The sequence below is a fragment of the Epinephelus moara genome, chromosome 6 (assembly GCF_006386435.1).
Source record: "Epinephelus moara isolate mb chromosome 6, YSFRI_EMoa_1.0, whole genome shotgun sequence".
NCBI lineage: Eukaryota > Metazoa > Chordata > Actinopteri > Perciformes > Serranidae > Epinephelus > Epinephelus moara.
Genome location: NC_065511.1, coordinates 44956110 through 44978436, shown reverse-complemented (window position 1 = coordinate 44978436; position 22327 = coordinate 44956110). Strand labels below are relative to the sequence as shown.

The following is a 22327-nucleotide window of genomic DNA, read 5'->3' as shown; positions in this document are numbered from 1 at the left end:
TTATGGTCAGAAGTTGAACTTTTCTTCTTGTAAACATGATGAAAGACTTGGGTGTCAACAGGTTTTTTGGATATGATCAAATGTCACAACACCGACCTTTTAGACGTTGACATTTGGTTGAGTTAAGGTTGTGACATCAGATGACCAAAAGTCAACGTCAGGACGTAGTCTACTGCCAGTATTAATTTGACAGAATACTGACGACAGATGACGTGATATTTTGTTGGTTTGTTGTTAAATAACCAAAATCCAACGTCTTCCAAACGTTTCATGTCGACGTCATCGTGACGTAGAATAATAACATGTAGTTGGAAGGTGTGAAGAAGAAAACTTAGTGTCTGCAAAGTGTCATAATGTCAACGTCCACACGACGTGAAATTCAAACATTTTTATAAATTCAGAATATCGTCACCCTGATTTTCATTCCATACTAAATGTATCATCTGTCTGAAGTCTGTCTGACACCATTCTGATGTCCTGTTCACGCAGGGAGGGAGTGAGAGAGAGGCTGAGTTCATACCGTCCAACAAAACTGTGTGAAATCATGCTTTGATGCAACAAAGTAAACGACATGTTCGGACACATAAATCAGAGTCTGCGCGGCTCCATGTAAACAGGAAGTAATGTTCATTTTCTTTGGTCATGTAAACAGCTGAGAAGGAATATTATTATAATATTTGGTGCATGTGAACGTGGTCAGTGAGAGAGAGCTCTGTAAAGGAGCCAAACTTCTAAAATACACACACACACACACACACACACCATGTGCCTGTTACTCGGGAGCTGGATGTTGTACGTAGGCACCGTTGGACTGGTAACATCTATGTGTGTGTGTGGGGGGGGGGGGGTCAGGTATGTAGTTGTGGTGGTTCAGGTTAGGGACTGTTCTTTACCTATCAGAGGTAGGTAAAGATTTGTTTTACCCTCCCTGAAACTCCAAACATTTTTCCACGACCCTCCCTCCACCATAAATGACTTATTAGATTTTTGATGTTTGAAAGTTCAAAGTTAAAAAAGCCTCAGGTTTTTTTTTATTTGAAGCTCAGATTTGGTTATGGTCGTTTTTTGTTTTATTTTCTGAAAAAAGTGTTTGTCTCACATGATGTGTCCAAAGACCGTCGGATATTTGAAAATCCAAAGGTTATTTCTGTTTTTACAGTTTCTAACTGCGACAAACTGTCATTTTGGAGGACGTGTTTTCTTTAAAAAAATTAATCGGCACAAATTAGCGCCAAAATTTGCATGTTTTATTTGAAAATCACCAAAACTGGGGTGTGCAGTAGCTCAGTGGGTGGAGCGGGCACCCCACGTACAAAGGAAGTGTGCTTGCCACAGCGGCCACAAGTTTGATTCAGGCACATGGCCTTTTGCTCCGTGTCGTCCCCCATCTGTCCCTCCCTCACGTCGCACACTGTCATTAAAGGCAAAAAGTCTAAAAAATAATCTTTAGACAAAAAAAGCCAAAATTTTCTGTAAGCCCCTCCCCTAAACCAAAATAAAAAAACTCCCCCGTGCTTAAAGACATTGTTTGACAGACCTCACCCTTCTGCACCCCCCCCTCCCCTCATAAGTAAGGAACAGTCCCTCAGGGTGCAGGGCGAGGCAGTGCATGATGTCAGTGAGAGTCCTCACAAGGACAGAATGACAGGAGTGTGTGTGTGTGTGTGTGTGTGTGTGGTTGCTTTAGTCGTAGAAATGACGAACCTGAACGTGCCTAACTGCAGATAAAACCAGCCGCTGACTCAGTCACAGTGACATCATGATGATGTCGCCAGGTGCACTTTGACCCTGATGGCTGAAAAACATGCTTCATAAAGAGCGGCGAGGTTTGTCTTCACGACACAGGCTGATAAATGTGAAGGCCAGCATCACTCTAATGAATCAAGCTTTGTTTGAGCTCACCATAAAACTTATCAGCTGTTTAAAGGCTTATTGGAGTGAGTGAAATATGAGTCCAGCTGAGGGTCATTCAGGACGTGATCAGGACGTGATCAGGACTGATCAATACAAAGCCAGGTTTCAGTTTCCAACACAGGACTCAGTCTGAGCAACAACAAACACGTCTGCACGTCTGAATCAGCGATTCATCAGAATCAGTCTGAGGCTGTGTGTTTGTCTGAATGGTAACCAGCTGTGCCGACGGTCGGCTGGCCGCAATAAATTCTCACTAATGTTAATAGCAGTCAGATGTGTGAGGTTAAAGGTCACGCTGAGACGCAGCTGGACTGAGAGGAGTGCCTGGACAGGACAGCAGCCCACCAGTGCGCCGTGTCCACTAAGAAACACCTGCCTCTTTGTTTCGCCTCCCACTCAGCCCTTCTGCAAGAAATTAACTCGGCTAAAGTCACGGCAAACTTTGCAACTGCAGAATGAGGTCTGTCCCCATGGCAACAGACAGGAAGTAGTGCTTAAGCGGTTTCCTGATGGCTTCCTCTTTATCGTGTAATGACATCTCACAAGGAAACATCAGTGTGTGTGTGTGTGTGTGTGTGTGTGTGTGTGTGTGTAGGATGACACTCGACCTGGAATGAGCTCTCACCTTCGTATTGTACACAGCTTACACACTCGCTTCTTTTGGTTATGAGATAATACGAGGAACTTTAATTATGTCACTTATCTTTCATTAAAAGATCGCCTGGACCTTCCAGCCTCCAACCTCTCACACACACACACACACACACACACACTCGGTCACATAATGGCAGTGTGTTATCACCAGATGACTAAGACAGGAATAACTGACCTCATAACCGCTGAGGTCGGAGAATTGCGCCTGAAGATTCGGAGTCTGAATTGGACGGAGGATTTGGTGAGCTTAGGTGCTTTCTGCTGTCCTGCTGTCTCTCCTCAGGCAGCGTTATAAGATCGATGGCGAGCGCAGATCGAGATGAACCGCCGCTGCTTCAGACGAGGCCAGAGATTTAATTTGATCAGTCAGCAGCTAACAGGGATTCACTCTGCCCCCGCGGTGCCGTCACATATCACATCCCAACATCTCACTCTGTTGTTTCAGATGTGAAGAGCTGCAGGAAAAATAACTCCCTCATTGTTCCCCGTTTATTAACTCGTTCATTAGTCAGTGTTTGTTCTGTCACCTCCCACTGGATATTTAAAGTTATCAGACACTGAATCAAGATCATTCACTCACATCCTCTCTGCAGTGTGTGGATCTGTCTGATCGTATTTAATACACATCTCCACCTGAATTAGTGCCTGGAATATCACCCACCATGTTTTCATTAGTTTATAATCACCTGAGGATGAGCTGTTCATATCTACACACACCACAGGTCCTCTTTAGTGGAATTTGCCATGTTGTTTCTACAGTAGCCCAGAAGGGACAAACCTGGCTGTTTGTTCTCCTACACACTTGGCAAATGGAGAAGTTTCAGTCAGTTGCAGTCTGCAGTCTCACCACTAGATGCCACTAAATCCTACAGGCTTTATTTTATGGATTTGCAATGGATTTATGGATTTGTGATGAGCCACGCCCTCCGCAATATTCATTGCCTTATAGAAGCTCAGTTTTAGAAAGTTTTCCAACTTTTGCCAAGAGGGAACTTTAGATATTGGTCCCTAGATTATGTTCANAGCCCAGAAGGGACAAACCAGTTTTCCTCATTATATAGTAAGATAAGATATTGACTGAAGGAAATTCACATTTTCCTGTTTCTTATTTATACCCTTTGTTTTTGAGCGTCCGTCAGCAGAGTTCTAAGAGTTAGTGGTTGAAATCTTTCCCTCTGAAACAAGTCAACCCTTCGAGACCCTGAGTCATCAGTAGCCTCATCACAGATGGTGTTCACATAAACAAACATGCCTGTCAGTAATGTGTCATCACAATGACATGAAAACTGAAAAGACAGGCTAACGTTAGCAACCCGTGCTCCGACTCTGTCAGTCTGCACTGATATCAGAGGAGCGCTAACAAGTGCAGCAACGTCACTGCGTCTTTAGTTAAATTTCAAGTATCATATGCCGTCAGAGGGGCAACGTGACACGGGAATATGTCAGAATGTTTTATCGTCATCCACAAATGAGCAATAACAATGTAACATTAGCTTGCTAGCTGGTTAGCTACCAAGACATCAGCAAACTACTTTGCAATTTGTTTTATAAGATGATACGATTGTTACAGTAACTTTAAAATCTTTATTAACAAAGAAAATATGTTTGTGGGATTCTTTAGTTGTGTGTGCAGCTGTGTTCCTGATGATGTCTCATGACACTGCAGTGTGCCTCTGACATACTTCCGTTTAGAGGCCACACAGGCCGAACACTCCACCCCTCGACCTCGACCGCTCACCCCATGCATGCACACACACACACACACACACACACACACTGCTCTGTCTCTTACTCTTATAATGAGGGTTCGAGCTGAGTGCAGTCACGTGCACAGACAGAGCCCAGGTGTGCTCATCACCTGTCCTTCTGCCCTCTGACGAGATAAGAGCCTTTTTTCTTTTAATAATTTTATACTTTACTTTTTAAATTTAGCTCATGGCATCAAATCTAAATTTGAAGTGCTCTGCTCCTCCCTCTTTAACAGCTACACGCTAACAGTGCGCTGTGGGAGCGGCATCATGTCATGGACAGGTAATGACAGTGTTTGCCCTGAACTCTTTCATTTGTCAGTGCTGTGAAATGAAACCTTTATTAAAACATCTTCAGTACAGCCAGACTAATTTAGGCAATAACCCACATTAGCTATCCTGATAAAATCACACCGTCTCCCTTTAACTCTCAGATTCAGGTTCACCAGCTGCCTGGTCTGAGCGCAGACGGACGCAGAATTGCTTTCACGTCTTTTTAAACCACAACTCAATTAAAAGTAATGTTTACGTCTCTGATAGTGCATAAAGAGCGCAGAGGAGGAGCACGGAGCTACACGCGTCTTTTCTTCTTTGAGAATATTTAAAGTTTATTGAGAAGATAATTATAAGAATTAGCATGGAGACGAGACGAGATGAGACCTAGCCTGAAGGTTGCAGCTGAACATCGGCCTACTTTGCAGTTTGGAGCGTTGGTTGTGTTCTGAAGTGATTTATTCAGACAACAGCATTTTTCAGTTTGGTTGAGATTCGTTATTTGATGGAGCACTGAAGTGTGCACAATCTGACATTGTTTTCTTTGTTGTTGCCTGTGATAAATAAATGATAAATATAGAGAGTGAATGTGCAGCAGCCTGTAGGTGTGTGTACTATAGATATTTAGACACCTCATATCTAAGTTAAACAGACATTTCCCTGCTTATTACTGTGCACAACTGTACTGTGTGTATTCAGGCCTCAAGAGCCCTCTGGTGCTGACAGATAGAAACCTCCCAGCAGGGTGCACTTTGCATGTGCAGTTTAGAAAAAAGTGGAAGTGATGCCCCTTTTTTTTCCACCTGAGCACCTGCCCTGCAGAATGTCTGTGCACGGCAGCGGCTAAGCGGTGTGGGTGAGGGGTGTTGGGACTGAGCCATAGTATTAAATGTTTCCAGAAAGGGAACTCTGCCCCCGTTAAAATGAGGCATCAACGATTTTTGATACCAAACAATAAAGTTGGATGTTCACACCGACCACAGCCCAGGAGCAGGTGCACTCTGGTCACAGCTGTAACTGACAGGTCGATGTTTTTATAAAACCGTTGACCTCTTTGACCTGCAGGTCAGTGTGAGTGTGTGAGCGTCAACCTGATTACACACCAATGAAAACAGGACAGTTTGTGGCTGTACATCCAGTTTTATAGAAATGAACAGTTACAACAGAAAGTAAAACTCTTTGAGACAAAACTGTAAAAGGTCCAAATCCCTACAGACTCACCATACGTCTAGTTTAAACCACATGGAATACAACGTCTGCTGCCGTCTACTCTCCGTCAGTGAAATGAAACATCCACAGAATCAGTGCTTCTGTTTCTTGTCTGTCACAACATGGCTCATTTTAATTCTCCTAAACATCCTGTCATTTGTTCTCATTACACACGTTAAATAAAACAGCAGAGACTCCACGTTGGAGACAACACAGCATTTAGCATCAATCAGACATAAACTCATGGAGTACCTGCAGTTCTCTGTTTCTCTGCTCTGTTTCCGTTTAGACAACTTCCTTTTCTTTAAAATAGTTGACATAAGGAAGGCGTGTTGTGAAACCTGTTGTGAAACCTGTAGATTCTGTGTTCACAGTGTCCATATGGCTGAGCTGAAAAAAACCCCCACTTTGAGTATCCATAAAAGGCAAATCAGTGAAATAAGAAACAACATGCTGATGTTCTCCATTTGAACATTTTTTAAAGTGCACTTAAAGGAACAGTGTGTCAGATACTTCTTCCTGGTCAGAATTCATTCAGTGTTTAAGGTTCAGGAGCTGAATTATCCTCAGAGGTCTCTTCCTCTCAGAGACACACACACCAGCTGATTTACAGCAGGAAACACTCTGAAGGAAAATCTGTGTTTCTCCGACGCTGCTCGTCTTCTAACGACAGTGGCCGAAGCAAAAATGTGAAAGATATAAATGGTCATTTTAAAGGTCCCGACACACCGAGCAGAAGGTGGGCTGTCGGTCAGTGTCAACCGGTGTTTGGTCAGTGACTACCGGCGTCAGACACCAACGAAAAAAGCCGTGCTTTCACGTCGGCATGACATGTGGCCCGTCAGTGAATGACCTCCCTCTGACAGTCAGCTGAGCTCAGGTGAGGAGCGTCAGTGAGTAAAGGAGGAGCTAAAGTCCAGAGGGAGGGAGACCAAACCAACTCAGATTATTTTTCTCTTTAGCAGAAACGTTTCCTGATGGTTGGTGTTATTGTTCACTGGCGCACGGTAAATATGCTCTGATTGTGTTGTTCATGTGCTAACTGGCTAACTAGCATCAAGACGCTCTTCCTGTTGATGAATACAGACGACCGCCGTCTGCTGCTGTGGAGACTTATTTCCTCTCAGCAGCCGTCTGCTGCTGTGGAGACTTATTTCCTCTCAGCAGAATGGACGAGCTGATTGGTCGTCAGCTGTCACAATGTGTTCATGTGCAACTTTTTGGCCAGGACATGGCAACGTGAGGTGATGTAACAGCCGGCTTTTGTTGTCGCTACTTCCTTGAGGTGTGTTTGGTGTGTCTGAGCCTTTAAGGAGATGAAAACACAATGATTCTTATTCTCAGCTGATTAAACACTAAAGAAAACAGACTCATTTTAAATCCTCCACACTGGACCTTTAAATGCAGTGCATCCTTTATCAGCAGACAACATAAGTGCACCCAGTCATGAAGCATCTGGAGCCTTAAATGTTGCACAAACTTTACCTTATTAAAACAAGCAGACGTTAATGGAGAATGTTTAATTATTGCTGCCATATAATTCATGTTTTTATCACGAGCCTTCAGCATGATATGACATCAGAATGCAGATCATCACTGAGCATAAATGTTGATTAAACTTTGAGGATATTTTCAGCATCACTTCTTTGTTCCATGTCGCAGTCGTCTTGTGACCTCACGCTCGGACCGTGCGCTCACAGGATGGAGCAGGAGGCGCTGCGCATGGGCAGGTTGGCGGGCAGCTTGGCGTACTGCTGCCTGAAGCTGTTCCTCTTGATGCTCAGTAAAGGACCCGGGTTCTCCAGGCCGTCTGCAGGTGACGAAGACTCCGGCCTCGTGTTTCCCTGGGCCACCTCCAGCTTGGCCATCTTGTTGTTTTTAGTCTTTTTGGCTTTCTCCCTCTCCTGCGGCTCGGCTGACGTGGCGGTGGGCTCGTTGGCGGCCTCTGGTGGGGGCAGGGTGTCCAGGGGGAGGTCGCTGGGGCTCGGCTTCCCTTCAGCTTGCTCCTCGTTGCTGGTGATGTGGAAGTTGGAGCCCAGTTGTTTAGCGTTGGTGCTTGTGGAGCTAGTGAAGTTAAACATGAGTAAAGCTTCTCAGTGATTTACAGAAAGACATAAAAAACATTGATTTCAGTGTAAAGTTTTATGTCTGGCCCCGAGGAGGAAGGAGGAGGAGGAGGAGGAGGAGGAGGAGGGGAGCTGTGAAGACGCTGTGGTCTCAGAGAGCATTTATTCCTGCCCTACGATCATGTGCTCTTCCAACAGCTACAGAGATCCGTCCTCAGAGTGACGCTATTTCACCTCATTTCAACAGAATCAGAACATTTCTAATCCCTCTGCAGATCAGCATCATTTCCTGTCTCCTCTCTAAACCTCAAACACATCATGTTTGAATCTGCAGTGGGGGCCAGGTGATTTATGTAAAGTGGCAGAATCCTCGCTTGTCTTATGAATCAGTGTGAAAGGCTGCTATCAGACTGAACAAATGTTTTGGTGGTGCTGTGTTGCCAGTTCTGTCTCTCCCTGTTTTGTTTTGTGTTGCTTCAGTGAGCAGACGGTTGCTCTGCCCCATCGGGCTGAAAACTTTGTTTTCGGTGGTCAGCATGACTCCTGGAGACAAACAAAAGCACCTAACACAGCCTCTCAGTTTGCTTTCTGTCTGCTGCTGCAGGGGGCAGTGAGCACGGCTCTGACTGAATCAACGGGGGGCGTCATGAGTCGGCGCTGCGTGCAGGAGGAGAGCGCCGCTCTGATGCTGACTGCTCTCCTTTTGTCTACTCACCCATTAGAGCTCTTGTCCTCAGAGTCTTTCTGCTCGCCGCTGTAGCGCAGCTCGGCCGGGGTCTTGAATGATAGATCTTTCTTTCCTTTCAGCCAGTAGGTCTTCATGTAGCCTTTACCCTGAGGAGGATGAGGAGGAGGAGGAGGAAGAGTATTGATCAGACATACTGTGAATGTATGTTGGAGAGAACATTTCATCCTCAGTTCATCAATATTCAGACACTCTGGGTCCTGTTTGAACAATCTATAGCTGACAGTCTAAAGTGTATTCAGGGTGTCTCCAGCTCCACTTGTCGTAGCTGAGCTGTGTTTAATCTGAGCACAAAGTGCAGCACAGAGGCGAGGCGGGGGGGGGGGGGACCTCTTGCAGACAGCTGCAGGACATCACTGCTTCTGTTCTTCTAAAGTAAGAACTACAACAGCAACAACATTCATTCTTTATGCAGCAGAAAGCTGAGGCTTCTGTCGTCACCGTCATCATGTCATGGCGTTATGCCACTTTACCTTACGGGTTGTGCATACGTTATTATGCCGGTATGTTCCTGTAATAGCTATGGGAGGTCGTTGTTTGCGTAATCTTGTACATATACTGATCTAAAATAAAATCCACAGTAGCTACAGCATTTAATCTTTTCTCAGCAGAAACCTGTGGCCTCTGTCGTCTGTGTCATCACGTTGTACACATGTGATGACTTCATAACATACGTCATGCAGGGGAACATGAACATCTGCTGTTTTTGTGGTTTCAATCGTTTCTTGAGCGCATCAGTTCTCAGGATGAGACCTTCATCATCCTCTTCAAATATGAAGGTGGACTCTTCATCTGCAGGACCCCCACGACTTCACTGCAGAATCTTTGCACTGATGTCAGCGCCCTCAAACATCTGCACCGATCCAGAGTAACTGTTTTACCAGCAATCTTCACAATGTCAGAGTCACCAGCTGACAGATTCTTGTCACCATCATCATCATCATCATCACTCACTGGCTCAAACCACCCCACCCCCGCCATTTTAAAAAACTTGCATCATCCAGTTAAATCGAGCTGATGTCATGCTAACAGTGTCGTGGCTTCCTGAAGCACCAACACGTGTGAGATTATTTGAAACTCGTCTGTGACTGTTCAAACACAAGAAACATGAACAAAAAATTCATTTTAACGACAATTTTTTTTTTATTTTAACTCTCCTTCACAGGATGAGTAAAATGGCAGGTTCTGCTCAAATGTGTGGTCACATGACCAGTTGTTTCTGTGGTTGCCTAGAAACAACTGGCTTCAATCACCACACTCTGCCCTGCAGGTTTTAGGGACATGAAGCGTGTGAAGATTCTCCAGGAAATGACATCACAATGAGAAAAAATATCAGTATAGGCACTGGTGGACCGTTTCTACTGCAGAGTTCAGAGGGTTAATGATGGATTAATTTGCACACCTGTAGCCTGTGTGTCTGTGTGTGTAACAAGCAGAGTGTACGGATGATGTGAACTTGCCTGTGTCGACGCGTCTTTCTGAATAATTTGTCCTTTAAACCACAGAGAGACACTCCACCAGTCTGACTGCAGGTTTCTGTTGCTCTCACACACAGATACACACACACACACACACACACACACACACCTGACCTCACCTCATCTTAAGACCTGTGTGTGTGTGCACAGATGGACACAAGTATATTTGCTACCAACACAACATGGCTGCTGGCCGAGTAAATGACAACTGCATCAGTGACAGTGATGCTTTGCTCTGCTCCACTCTGTGCCTGGTGAAAGACTGTGTGACTGTCAGAACTGGCTCAAGATAATATTTTCAGTAAAACTCAACAGACAGTCTCTCTGTCTTCAGATTACACACCTAATCTTTGAATAAAGAGCGACCGGCGCGGCGCAGCCTGACATGTAAAGCTTGTCTCTCTCAGTGGATGATGGAGAATCAGAGTGTGTCTGATGTGATCCACTCACCTTCACAAAGATCTTCCCCCGCTCCTCGATGATGTAGGGCTCATGTTCCAGGTGGTCTTTGGTGGTCTGACTGATGTGGATCTGCATGCCCTGCTCAGACAGACGCACAGACACACAGCTGATGCTAAAGCTGAAGATCCAAACACACAAACTGAACACATTCAGCTGACTGGACTCTGAGATGAGACTTTGATCAGGCTGTTTTTACAGCACAGAGGAAATTAAACCTCCCTTTAATGTTTATATTTGATCATAAAACAGATTTCCCTCCAAACATGACATTAACTTATATTACTGAGAGTAATGGAAAGCAAATGAATTGATTTGCCTGTTGCATTAAGTAAAAAGCAGCGTGCACAGCGGCGTCATTAAACAGAAAATGGTTCCTTCAGTAATCAGCCTGAGTCTGACTGAGGGAGTCGTGCTGCACTTATTTATCCTGCTGCCGTGGGTGATTTAGCTCGTGGTGCTGGGCGGCAGCTTGGTAAATATGTTAGTGTAGTCACCACTCCGTTGCTCTCCATCCTGGAGGCTGTGTTCACTGTGTCCCCGAACAGACAGTAGCGAGGCATCTTCAGACCCACCACGCCCGCCACCACCATACCTGAGTGAATACCTGAGAGAGGGAAACCAAACATCAGCTGTTTATGCACAGACACCGCCTCAGTCCATCTTTAACTGCAGCAACTGTCAGATGTTCCTCATAGACGGAGCTGCTCTGCATCTGCTGCAGGTATTTAACCAACAATTATCCTGATCCTTAAAGGTCCATCAGACCCTCACTGTGACCTCATCACATGTCCACGTTTGGTCATTAACATATGACGTCCAAGGTACCCTGGGTGTGTTGGTTGCTGATGTTCTGGGACGCCATGTCAACTTCAGCCTGTTACATGCATTGTCTGTTTTCAAAATACACTTCTGTTTTCACAGGAAATGTACAGTTTGCATACAGTCTCTTTCAAAATAAAAGCACTACATTGGTACAACACCACCAACTGATGTTTTTTTCCTTCAACAACACACACACGTGGTTACGTTTAGCCGACACACACACGTGGTTACATTTAGCCAACACACACACAAGGTTATGTGGAAGTACAGGAAGTGAACACCGGCCTCCTGGGTGAAAGTTGGCGGTCGTTGGACCCATCCACCACCCCTCCCACCCACCCTACTCTGACTTCAGCCACCATAACTTTCGTTGTTGTCTGGCCATGTTTCCGCGTGACGCTACAAGGCTCCACTAAACAATCACAGTGAGCGGCCGTGCATGGTGCTGATGTGACGTGCCGACTGGTTTTTTTGTCAGTGTCTGACGCCAGAGGTCACTGACCAAGCACCTTTAACAACTTCCAGGTCACAGTTCATGTATTTGACCTTTGGACTCCACTTTATTTGATCTGCCTGCAGTCTCATCATGCTTTTTTCCACTTGTCATTAATAATGAATGAGACTCATATTTTTGTCACATGGTGGTCAGGCCTCTGATGTGTCTGCTATGATTATTTTATGTGCTTTGTTGCTTTTATATCGTCTTTGATGAATCTAATCTTCCAGTACAGGAGCTAAACAGTGCGTCTGTGGACGGGGCTGCAGCAGAGCCACCTGTAAGAATCAGTATCAGTGATAGTGAAGGCTGTATCTGAATATTTTCACAGCTTTACGTCTCACACTAACTGATGGAGGCAGCAGTGGATCAGCAGCTCAGTGTTCTTAAGGTAAACTGACTGTTTTGTCAGAGGAGTCTGGAGGCTTTAATGTAACGGCCTCAGTTGCTTGGTGGGTGGAAATTTCAGACCCTGATGTCAATGTTACTAAAGTGACATAGTTGATGAGCTGACTCTGTCATCAGGAGGTGGAGGAGATAGTGTGACGCCTCAGAGAGACGCCTGCCAAGCTGCAGACTGCTGCTCAACACCAACAAACAACAATGGTTGTACTTTAGTGAGTCATGGCTGCGTTTCCAGCAGAGACTGAGCCCCCAAACTGTGTGTTTAGAGCCCAAACCTTTCTTAACCATTACCAAGTAGTCTTTGTGCCTAGACATGACCACATGCTAACCACAGCGTTGTTGCCCCACATAATAACATACAAATGTATCTGTGGTTTGGATTAACGTATAACTCCAACATTTACTTCATCCTGAGGACTCAACAGATCCAGCTTTGACTGGAAAGATCTATTTTCTCTGCCGTTGGACAAACTGAGTTTTCATGAACGCAATGTTTTCCTCAGGTGTTTAGAATCAATATTGGAGACCTGTCAAGGAATAACCTTCAAGCCCAGTGCATGCTGGGAAAGGCTCCAGCCCCCAAAGACCCCGATCCAAATAAATGGATGAAAGGATGTTTAACCTCCCCACTCTGTGTGTGGGTGTCTTCCCCGGGCCTGAACACAGCGTTATGACTTATTTGTATCAGTTACAGACCACATGATCGTAGTGTCAGATACAGTTAGTGCCAGCTGTCATTAATGTCAAATGATTTAATGCTCCTTAAATTTAAAATATTGAGGCACCTCAACAGTCTGATGGTCTCAGGTCTTAAAATGATTTCACTACATGTTAAACACAGTGAGAGACATACTGATGATAGAAACATGATCCACGTTGAGACAGTCTCTTCTTCAAAGACATCAGCTGTTAGGGTTGATGTCAGATGTCAGAACAGCGCCCCCTGGTGACAGGAAGGAAACAGTGTCTGGATGTTTGTGCTTTCCCTGGATCCTCTGAGTGAGGAGAAATCTTTCTGTTGTTTCCCCAGAATCTCAACATTAAACCTTTGGCGCTGACAGTGAGAGGTGTCAGAGTGGTCAGGTGGATAAAAAGCTCGACCTGGACGTGTGTGAAGTGACAGGGATCAAGACACTGAGTCAGTGACGGCTGTCTGACCCTGAGCTGTGACCTCCTCCTGATGGCAACAAAATACAGAAACAACCTGAAGCTTCTCACCGACTCTGATCTGGATGTTGTCTCCGGTGGACGGGTCTTTAAGGTGGTCGATGGAGCTCAGCATGTCCAGGGCCATGTCGCAGATATGGTGTGCGTGAAAGGTGGTCTTGTTGGGCACGCCGGCCACCACCATGTAGGCGTCACGAATCGTCTCCACCTGGACAGAAAGGACAGAGGTGATGTCCACACTGTGATGAGAGAGTGAACTTTAACTGGACTGTCGGAGTTTCGCTCCATCACCAGCAGACATGAATACGTCTCTGAATGTCAGCTGACAGGAAGTGAGTCACACACAGATTCATGACGCCGCGCTGCTCTCTGACCTTGTAGACGTTGTGTTTCTCGCTGAGCGTGTCGAAGACGATGTAGATCTCATTGAGCATGTCCACCACCTGCATGGGTGTGATGTGGATGCAGATCTCGTTAAACTTGACCACGTCGCTGAACAGGATGGTCACATCTGGAAACACCTGCGAGACAGACAGACAGACACACAGACAGGACAGCATAGTGAGAAATGAACAATACAGACTGTATTACAGTGTTTATCTACAGTAACGTCCAGGTAGAACGCCATCACTTCACGTACATCAAATCAAACGGCGCTGAGCAAATGCTGCATCATTTGGTTTGTTTTTAGCAACCTGAGAAAAGGCCCAACAAAATAAATCAGTATCACAATATAGAATATTTTCACTGCTTTACCTTTCTGTCAGTCGGACCACCATGTTTAACTATACTTCTGTAAATGTTACAGTTACGGCAGAAAATAACAGAAATCAACAAGTTTCCACAGTTGAAATCAGTCGTCTTCCTGGACGGGTTTATTGTTGTCAGCGTGACGTCGCAGTGAGTTGGTCTTTACTCTGCAGGTGTTTCTACCACAGAGAGAAGCTCATGAGTTTCTCAGGTTCCTTCAGTCACAAATTAGATGATTGTTGTTGTTGTATTTTAGTGCGGACAGATATTTACTCTTGGTTTGTTTGAGGTGATGTCTTCGAGCTGCTGTGAAGCTGCGCCTACTTGGGGCAACAAAACAGTTTGTCATGGGTGCGTCACACAAACAAAGGGCAGTAGAATAGACACCTGCAGACTGATGTCACTGGGCTACAATGAGCTTGAATAAGGTCCACAGACTGAGATCAGAACAAAAATGTTCAGTGTATTTTTAACATCTGTGCACAAAAAAGGTGCTCAAAATGCACAAAGTCATTGTTTGTGGTGATGTCATTTGTAGTTTATCTTGTGATGTTGGATGTTTGGGAAATTCCTGCTGCACAGTAACCAATCTGCTGCTTTTATCTACAGTTGTCTTCATGGTGTTTGTTCTAACACACGCATGTTGGAGGGCTGTTGGAATAATGTCTTCATCCATGTGTTTTTATTTTGCACATTGGGACAGGAGGAAGCACAGTTTTGATCTGCCGTGCACGCCTCATGTTTAAGGTCTTTAATGACACTAAAACTGATCTTTATTTTTCCCTTCATGTCGGCCTCTGGAGCTCCAGTGTGTTGGATTCAGAGGGATATATTGGCAGAAATTAAATATAATCAGAATGGTTGTGTTCTCTTTACCTCAGAATGAGTCATTTATATCTACACAGGGAGCAGGTCCTCGTCTACAGAGATCACCATGTTGTACCGCCATGTTTCTACAGTAGCCCAGAAGGGACAAACTAAACACTGACTCTAGATAGAGACATTTGTGTTCTTGCGTCGCCCACCGTAGTGAGCGGCCCCTCTGAGACAGTAACATCACAAAATCACTTTTTTGTGAATGAGTGTTTCCTGGTGTGAATCAGCTGGTGTGTGTGTCTCTGAGAGGAAGAGACCTCTGAGGATAATTCAGCTTCTCAACATCAACACTGAAGGAATTCTGACCAGGAGAAGTTTCAGCTGGTTGTAATCTGTAATCTGTAATCTGTAATCCTCACTGACAGACACCACTAAATATGGCACGCTGCTCCTTTAACATCTTTGGACCACGTCTGATCTCTCTCTGTGTTTCTCTCACACAGCTGCTGCGACTGAGGCCAAATCTTGTTTTGCTGTTTGTCACAAACTTATTTTGCCGGTGAGAAAATGTCACCGAGCTAAAGGCACCGTTGCCTGGCCGACCACTGGCGTACTTTAAATGCCAGCCGTGTGCTTCCTGTGAGTGAAGTGGGTCTAAGTTCACTCATCATGTTCCAGGATCACAGTGAAACATCTGCAGCCTCTGTGCAGCCTTCATAATTCAGACGCTCTCATGTCTGTGTGTTTTGAGAGCAGCTATCAATGTTGGCGGCGCTGCCTCATACCTGGCATGTCTCCAGTGCGGTGATCCCCTTCCTGAGGCGGTCAGCCACAGCTTTAGGGATCATGGCGTACAGCAGAGAGTCTCCTCTCTTCTTCTCCTCGTCCAGCTTCTTGATGATTTCCTGCAGCTGAGCGTATTTTTGTTGCTCCTGGAGGATCAGAAACGGGACAGAGGAGTCTACAGTTACAGTCTCACCTCTCTTAAAGCTCAGAAATCCCTCTTTGCCTTCTCTAATCCTCTTAATCCACATTTCTGCTGCATGACTGAAGTGGATTTAATGGCTGAAATCAATCCGGCAGCAGAGCTTCCACCTGGGCTCACCTGGTCAGGCTGCTTGATGGAGACAACTGGCACCTCTTACAGTCTGTGCACTCAGCGTGTCTCATGAAACCACTTCTGTCTGAATCACACAAGTCTTATTTCACTACATTTCATACACTGCCCTCTGCTCTGTGATTTGGTACTTGGTGATTTGGTATGCTCGATCCCTGCACACTCAGGATTCAGCAGCTTTTCATCACCTGGTCGAGCGCCAGCTGCAGCTCAGCCGACTGTTGTGTCCCGGCCAGAATCAGCTCTCTGCTGGAGTCGTGCAGGTTCAGGTCGTTCACATACACGCCCATCTTTATCATGTCCTCCACCGTCTCGATGCTGCAAGAACCAGGGCAAGAAATAGAGATATGTAAACTGTAAAAGAGAATGTAAATGAATTGAAAATGAACAAGACTGAGACGTATTTAACTGTAGTAAAGTCAGTAAAAGAGCTTCCAATACTCTGTCATGGCACACATGGTACATTTATCAGAATCCATTACTCTGTTTCCACAGTATTAATGTCATCAGTACAACAACATACGGCAGCCATGATAATCTGCACACACACACTGTGTCCCTCCTGAGTTTGACTGATTCTCACCTTCTGCTGAATTCAGATTGTTAAACATTAACACCTTTTTCTAAATTAAGCAATTAAGCAGATGTTAATTAAACGAAACATGTTTCACAACAAAGCAAAGGAAGGAATGAAGGAGGGAAGGAAGGAATGAAGGAGGGAAGGAAGGAATGAAGGAGGGAAGGAAGGAAGGAGGGAAGGAAGGGAGGGAGCGTGATGAAGCCTCCTGAACAGATGATGTGTTGGTGTGAAACAGATGGATGATGAGCGTCAAGTTCAGCAGCAGCACAAATGAAACAGGAAGCTCTCTGACGACAGAGATACTGTAAGACTTCAATTAAAAGTCTCGTCCCGTTTACGAGCACAATGTAGTGACACATTTTGACAAATAAACGTCTGATTCAATCAGAGGCCTGGTCTGTTTCCCAAGCAGTTCTTTATATAGAAGTTTTGTGGATGTATAAAACCAGGATGTTGACTACCCACCTGAGCTAACCTTAGTCAGCTGCTTAGATCACACAAACAAATGTTTAAACTTCTGTCAGTATGGAGATGCTACACATCGTTAGCTTGGTTAGATTCTTCACAGTTCAGTCATTCAGTTCATTTTACTGAAACCTTGAACACTCATTCAGATTTACCGTCATGACAAAAACACAAAGTGGTGACTCTCTACGTTTCCTCTGATGATGTCATAAATGTGTCCGCTCCTTGATCACCCTGTAAGTTATTACTCTTCCTTCAGTCTGTAAGAGTCCTCACACCAAAAGATTCAAAAGGCTTTTTCATAAAAATGAATCCAAGTTGTTCAGTCACGTCTGCATAATCTTGGTGACACTGTATCCTCACCAGCGCTTCTCCCATGTGGAGTCCCTCAGGGTTCTGTTCTCGGGCCAGCTCTATTCTGCCTCTACCTGCTGCCCTTAGGATCTATTTTTAGGAAGTATGGCATGTCATTCCATTGTTATGCCGATGAAAAATTCTAATTCACTAAAACCACTATTGAACTGCAAAACTGAACTTTTGTTTTTTGGACCCAGTGGTGCCTGTGATGTATCACGTATTGACTTGGGCTCCCTGGAAGCATTCATAAAACCTACTGCAAAACATTTGGGTGTGGTATTTGACAATGATTTTAAATTTGATAAACAGGTAAATTCAGTTGTCAAATCCAGCTTCTTCCAGCTGAGGCTTTTATCTAAAGTCAAGTCCTTCTTACCTTTTAGAGATTTGGAAAAGGTCATACATGCTTTTATTTCATCTCGGCTTGACTATTGTAATGGCCTTTATGTTGGTATTAGCCAGGCCTCCCTGTCACGCCTGCAGCTCGTCCAGAATGCTGCAGCTCGTCTGCTAACAGGAGCACGCAAGCGTGAGCATATCACCCCCATATTGGCCTCACCACTGGCTTCCTATTCGTTTTAGAATTGATTTTAAAATTGTATTATTTACCTACAAATCTCTGAACGGGCTGGCTCCACCCTATGACCCTATCTCTCTGACCCCTTACAGCAACATGTCCCCTCAAGGTCACTCAGGTCTGCTGACCAGTTGCTTCTGGAGGTCCCATGATCAAGGCTGAAGCACAGGGGAGACCGTGCTTTTGCAGTAGCAGCCCCTAAACTAGCTGCATATTAGCCTGGCCCCCTCCTTACCTGTTTTTAAATCACGACTTAAAACACACTGGTGGAGATCTGCACTTTACTGAGAGCACTGTTCTAGTTTCTGCTGACATTTGAACATGTGCAGGCTCTGAGGGGACTGACTGTGTTTGAGCCAGCGTTCATTAGAGGAAGTTCAGTTTTTGGCTTCATGTTTCAGACGAATATGCTTCTTAGTCTTTGTCACATTTTAGTCATTTCTATCCTTCATAGTTTTAGTCAACGAAAATTCAAAAGGTTTCTCGTTTGCGTCAAAGAAAAGGGTCTTTGACGAAAGGTTTTGTCATAGTTTTCGTCAACGTAGTGAAGAGTTAAGTTGACGGCGTGAGTGTGCGGGCTGTGGTCTTACATGGGTGTCCCCAGGAAGATGAGGGAGTCCCACTGGGGGACGTACTTCATCTGGCCCTTCAGGTGCAGAGGTTTCTTCGGAGGCTCCCTCATGTCCTCAAAGATGGTCTCACAGCACTTCCCTGAGAAGAAGGATGAGGGTTAGGGTCAGGGGTCAGGGGTCAGCAGGGCTGTGGCAGGTAGAAACATGGTGGTAAGAAGTGAAGGAGTTCTGACCGGTGACGGTCTGGAACGCCAGCAGCTCGATGTCTTCGCCTCCAGAGTTTGCAAAGCTGTTGTACTGAGTCAGAGGGTTGCTGTACTCCTGGTCTGTGCCCTTCATCTCCTCCACCGCCTTCGCATCTGCTGGAGGGAGAGCAGCGGGGACAGTCAGGAGGGACGAACCAGGTTGTGAGTTAACAAGGACACAAACGTGGCGGTGAATTCTAATCACAACAGAGTGAGGAGATATTACTAATTCATCAGCGCGTTATAAATTCAGTTCCTGTGTGCTCTCAGTGGTGATGCTCTGCATTATGTTTATCATGTTGCATTCTGACACATCACATGAAGATAAAAATGTGTTTGTCATTTCCTGGTTAAAGTCTCAGACCCTTGGATGAATCCTGTCGTCTTTTATTCTGACGCTCACCTGCTGCAGTGTCTGTGTGTAAATCACACAGTGAAGTGAACTTCATTCAGTCTGGCGTTATTTCCACCTGAAGAGACTCTAAATATTTTATTTAGCTCCGTCCAGATAAAATGACCTTGGACTGAACTGAGTGAGTGACTTGATGGACGTTTAGTGACCCCATCCATTTGAAATGAAGCTTTTTATGCATAATACATTTGGACTGATTGAGATGGAGAGACGGGTACCTCTCTCCTCTTCCCTCTTCGCCTTCTCGTTGTCTTCCTTCTCCTCCGGCTCCTCTGTGCTCAGTTTGGGGATGTTGACCTTCTGCTTGCTCTCCACCACCGCTTTGGACAGCAGCTCAAACACGTTGTTCAGGTGAGTGTAGATCTGAGGACACACAAAAGAGACGTTTCTGTAGCAGTGATTTCAGTCTCATAGGTACAACATTAATTCCAAAATGTTGGGACGCTGCGTGAAAGGTATTTAATGTTCAAACTGATAAACTTGAAACAGGAGAAACAAAACACTGAGGAAGTTGTTGAATGCTCAGCAACACCTGGAATATTCAACAGGTTAATTACAACCTGCTGCAGAGTGAGTGGAGATTTACCAAAAACAATAAAGGTTATTGAACATTAAATGTCTCTGGACTGGATTCAGTGAGTAAATATTAAACATGAAGACTGAGCGTGCTCACGTTGTCCCAGCTGAACTCCAGCATGGGTCGAATCAGAGTGAACTCCTCGTTGACCTTTTTGCCCTGCAGGTCAGAGAAGACCTCTTTGAGGCCGTCACCGATGCGGTACATGGTCATGTCGCGGCGAAAGATGACGCTGAAGGGGAACATGTCGAAAAAGATGCCTCGCTTCATCGGCAGCTTCTCGTAGCCCGGCGCCGTCTTCTGCTGCGGCATGCGGTGTTTGAAGGCGGCGTTGTCAAAGTTCATCTTATAAACCTGGAGGAGCAGAGTCGAGTTTTATAACACAAGTCAGTCCGTTATTAAATGTTTCTGTGGTGCTTTGAACGACAGAAAATACAGTTTGGAATATTTTTGTAGCTGCAGTCGATGAACCAGGTCGTGAGGCAAATATCTGTCTCAAAAACATCTGCACACATGTGGACAGGACCTATAGAGACGAGTTACAGGACATTTGAGCCGTCAGGTCTCTGTGGAGAGGAGCTCAGAGCTTCTGTACCAAATCTTTTATATTAACAACTCATTAATGTTCCAGAATCTGTTACTGATGAATCTCCCTCCTTCTAATAAGGAGTAACTTATCACTCTCTACAACACATCCAGTCTGCAGGTACAAACATGATGTGCAGTCTGCTGCTCACCATAAATATTGTCAATAGTTTATTTCTGATCTGAACAGCATTATTAAAGGTTTATAACTAGTCACTGGATACATCTGATAAACTCCTGAGGAATGATGCCGTATGAAGACGTGACACCAAAACAAAGATGGATGCCATCATGGAGCTCATCAGCGACTGTATGATAATCAGTCTGGGCTTTACTGGACAGAGAAGTGCTCGCCGAGTGTTTCCACAGCAGGTACACCAGGCTGCACATTTAACATTCATCCTGCTGTAAATCCAGTTTACCCAGAGTCCCATCCCAATAAACACTTATCTCCATCCAATAAACACTTTCAGTCTGAGTGTAAACACAAACGGCGGCCGGCGGCTCATCGACCGTGATGGAGTCATTTCAGCGCTGATGGAACAGACAGCAGGTCAAGGTCAGACACACGACACTCGACCTGAGCTGAGGACGTACCACATACGTCATCTTCTCCGTCTCCTCTTTGGACAGGATTTCCACTTCGATGTCTGTGTTGTAGAATTGGCGTCCCACTTGAGAGAGCTGTCCTGTAGAGACAATCACACACACACTGATCATGGAGTGTGGAGGTTGAGCTGAGGACAGATTCAGTCTGAGCAAACTTCACTTCACTGAGGCTCTGATTTGTTTTCTATCAGAGACTTTACCTGGACGTCTCAGCTCGTCTCGTGGCCACGCAGAGGTTATTGTACTTTTCAACACATCGTGCAGATTGTTCATACTGTACATAATGCTCATCACTCTCAGTTTGTTTTTCACTAAAATAACTTGTTATTAGAAAGGAAGGAATTAAAAAGGTCAAACTTTTGATAATATAAAACTATTAACTATTGTTTCATTGATTTTCTTGATCTGATATTCACCTGTTTTTCAATATTTTTAAATTGAAGCTCCAGTGTGGAGGATTCAGGGGGTGAATTTAATCTCATCATGTTTCCCTCAGTGTTTAATCAGCTGAAAATAAGAGTCGTTTTGTCTGTTCCCTCAGAATGAGACGTTGATATCTGCACAGGTGATGATAAGGTGTAAGGGTGGAAAAATTAAATCAGAATCAACACATTGAACAACTTGTCAGCACACCATCACCATGTGAACACGTTCCCTCTGGTCGGCAGTGAGGAAGAGTAGGCTGTATGTCTCAGGCTTTTATTGTGAAAGGTAAAAACCAAAGAAGTGAGGCTGTAATGTGACGATGAGGGAGGCAGTTAGAGGTTTGGCGTGTTGGTTCAGACGACAGAGCATCTGTCTTTTTACTGAACCCCGTCAAATCCCGGCGCTTGGTCAGTGACGTCTAGCATCAGACAGTGACGAAAACAGCCGTCCTCCCACGTCAGCATGATACGTGGTCGGTTGCTGTTATTGTTATATGGCAGCTGATCGGCACCATGTCGAGACTTGCAGCACAGTTTTTTATCACATGACTATTTTGGTAGAAACATTAACCTGCCAGTGTGTCGAGCACCTTTTAAGATTTAATCACTAAACAGAAAATCAACCTGCACTTGGCGTGGGTCAATGTTGGACCCTGCCGCCATGTTCCTTCAACACATTCTCACTCCAGCTGTCACATGTCTACGTTTGGTCATGGACTTTCCACATCAACATATGACATACCCAAAGTACCCTGGGTGTGTTGCTGTCGTACAAACCCTTCCTCTTCTTACCTTTGACGA

The 22327-nt window shown here is 45.0% G+C and overlaps 1 protein-coding gene across 1 annotated transcript in view; it reads right to left on the bottom strand.

The window, feature by feature from the left end:
• Positions 1-6933: 6933 nt before the first annotated feature.
• Positions 6934-22327, bottom strand: part of LOC126392489 (soluble guanylate cyclase 88E-like) — a 16535-nt gene continuing 1141 nt past the window's right edge. The window contains exons 2-14 of the mRNA XM_050047902.1: positions 21090-21181; positions 20004-20261; positions 19549-19693; positions 18907-19035; positions 18692-18812; positions 16311-16440; positions 15791-15937; positions 13814-13960; positions 13491-13647; positions 11044-11153; positions 10538-10627; positions 8580-8698; positions 6934-7862 (exon numbers count right to left, since the gene is read on the bottom strand). Coding sequence (XP_049903859.1) covers positions 7493-7862; positions 8580-8698; positions 10538-10627; positions 11044-11153; positions 13491-13647; positions 13814-13960; positions 15791-15937; positions 16311-16440; positions 18692-18812; positions 18907-19035; positions 19549-19693; positions 20004-20261; positions 21090-21181 — 2015 coding nt within the window. The 3' untranslated portion in view covers positions 6934-7492. The remainder of the gene's footprint in view (positions 7863-8579; positions 8699-10537; positions 10628-11043; positions 11154-13490; positions 13648-13813; positions 13961-15790; positions 15938-16310; positions 16441-18691; positions 18813-18906; positions 19036-19548; positions 19694-20003; positions 20262-21089; positions 21182-22327) is intronic.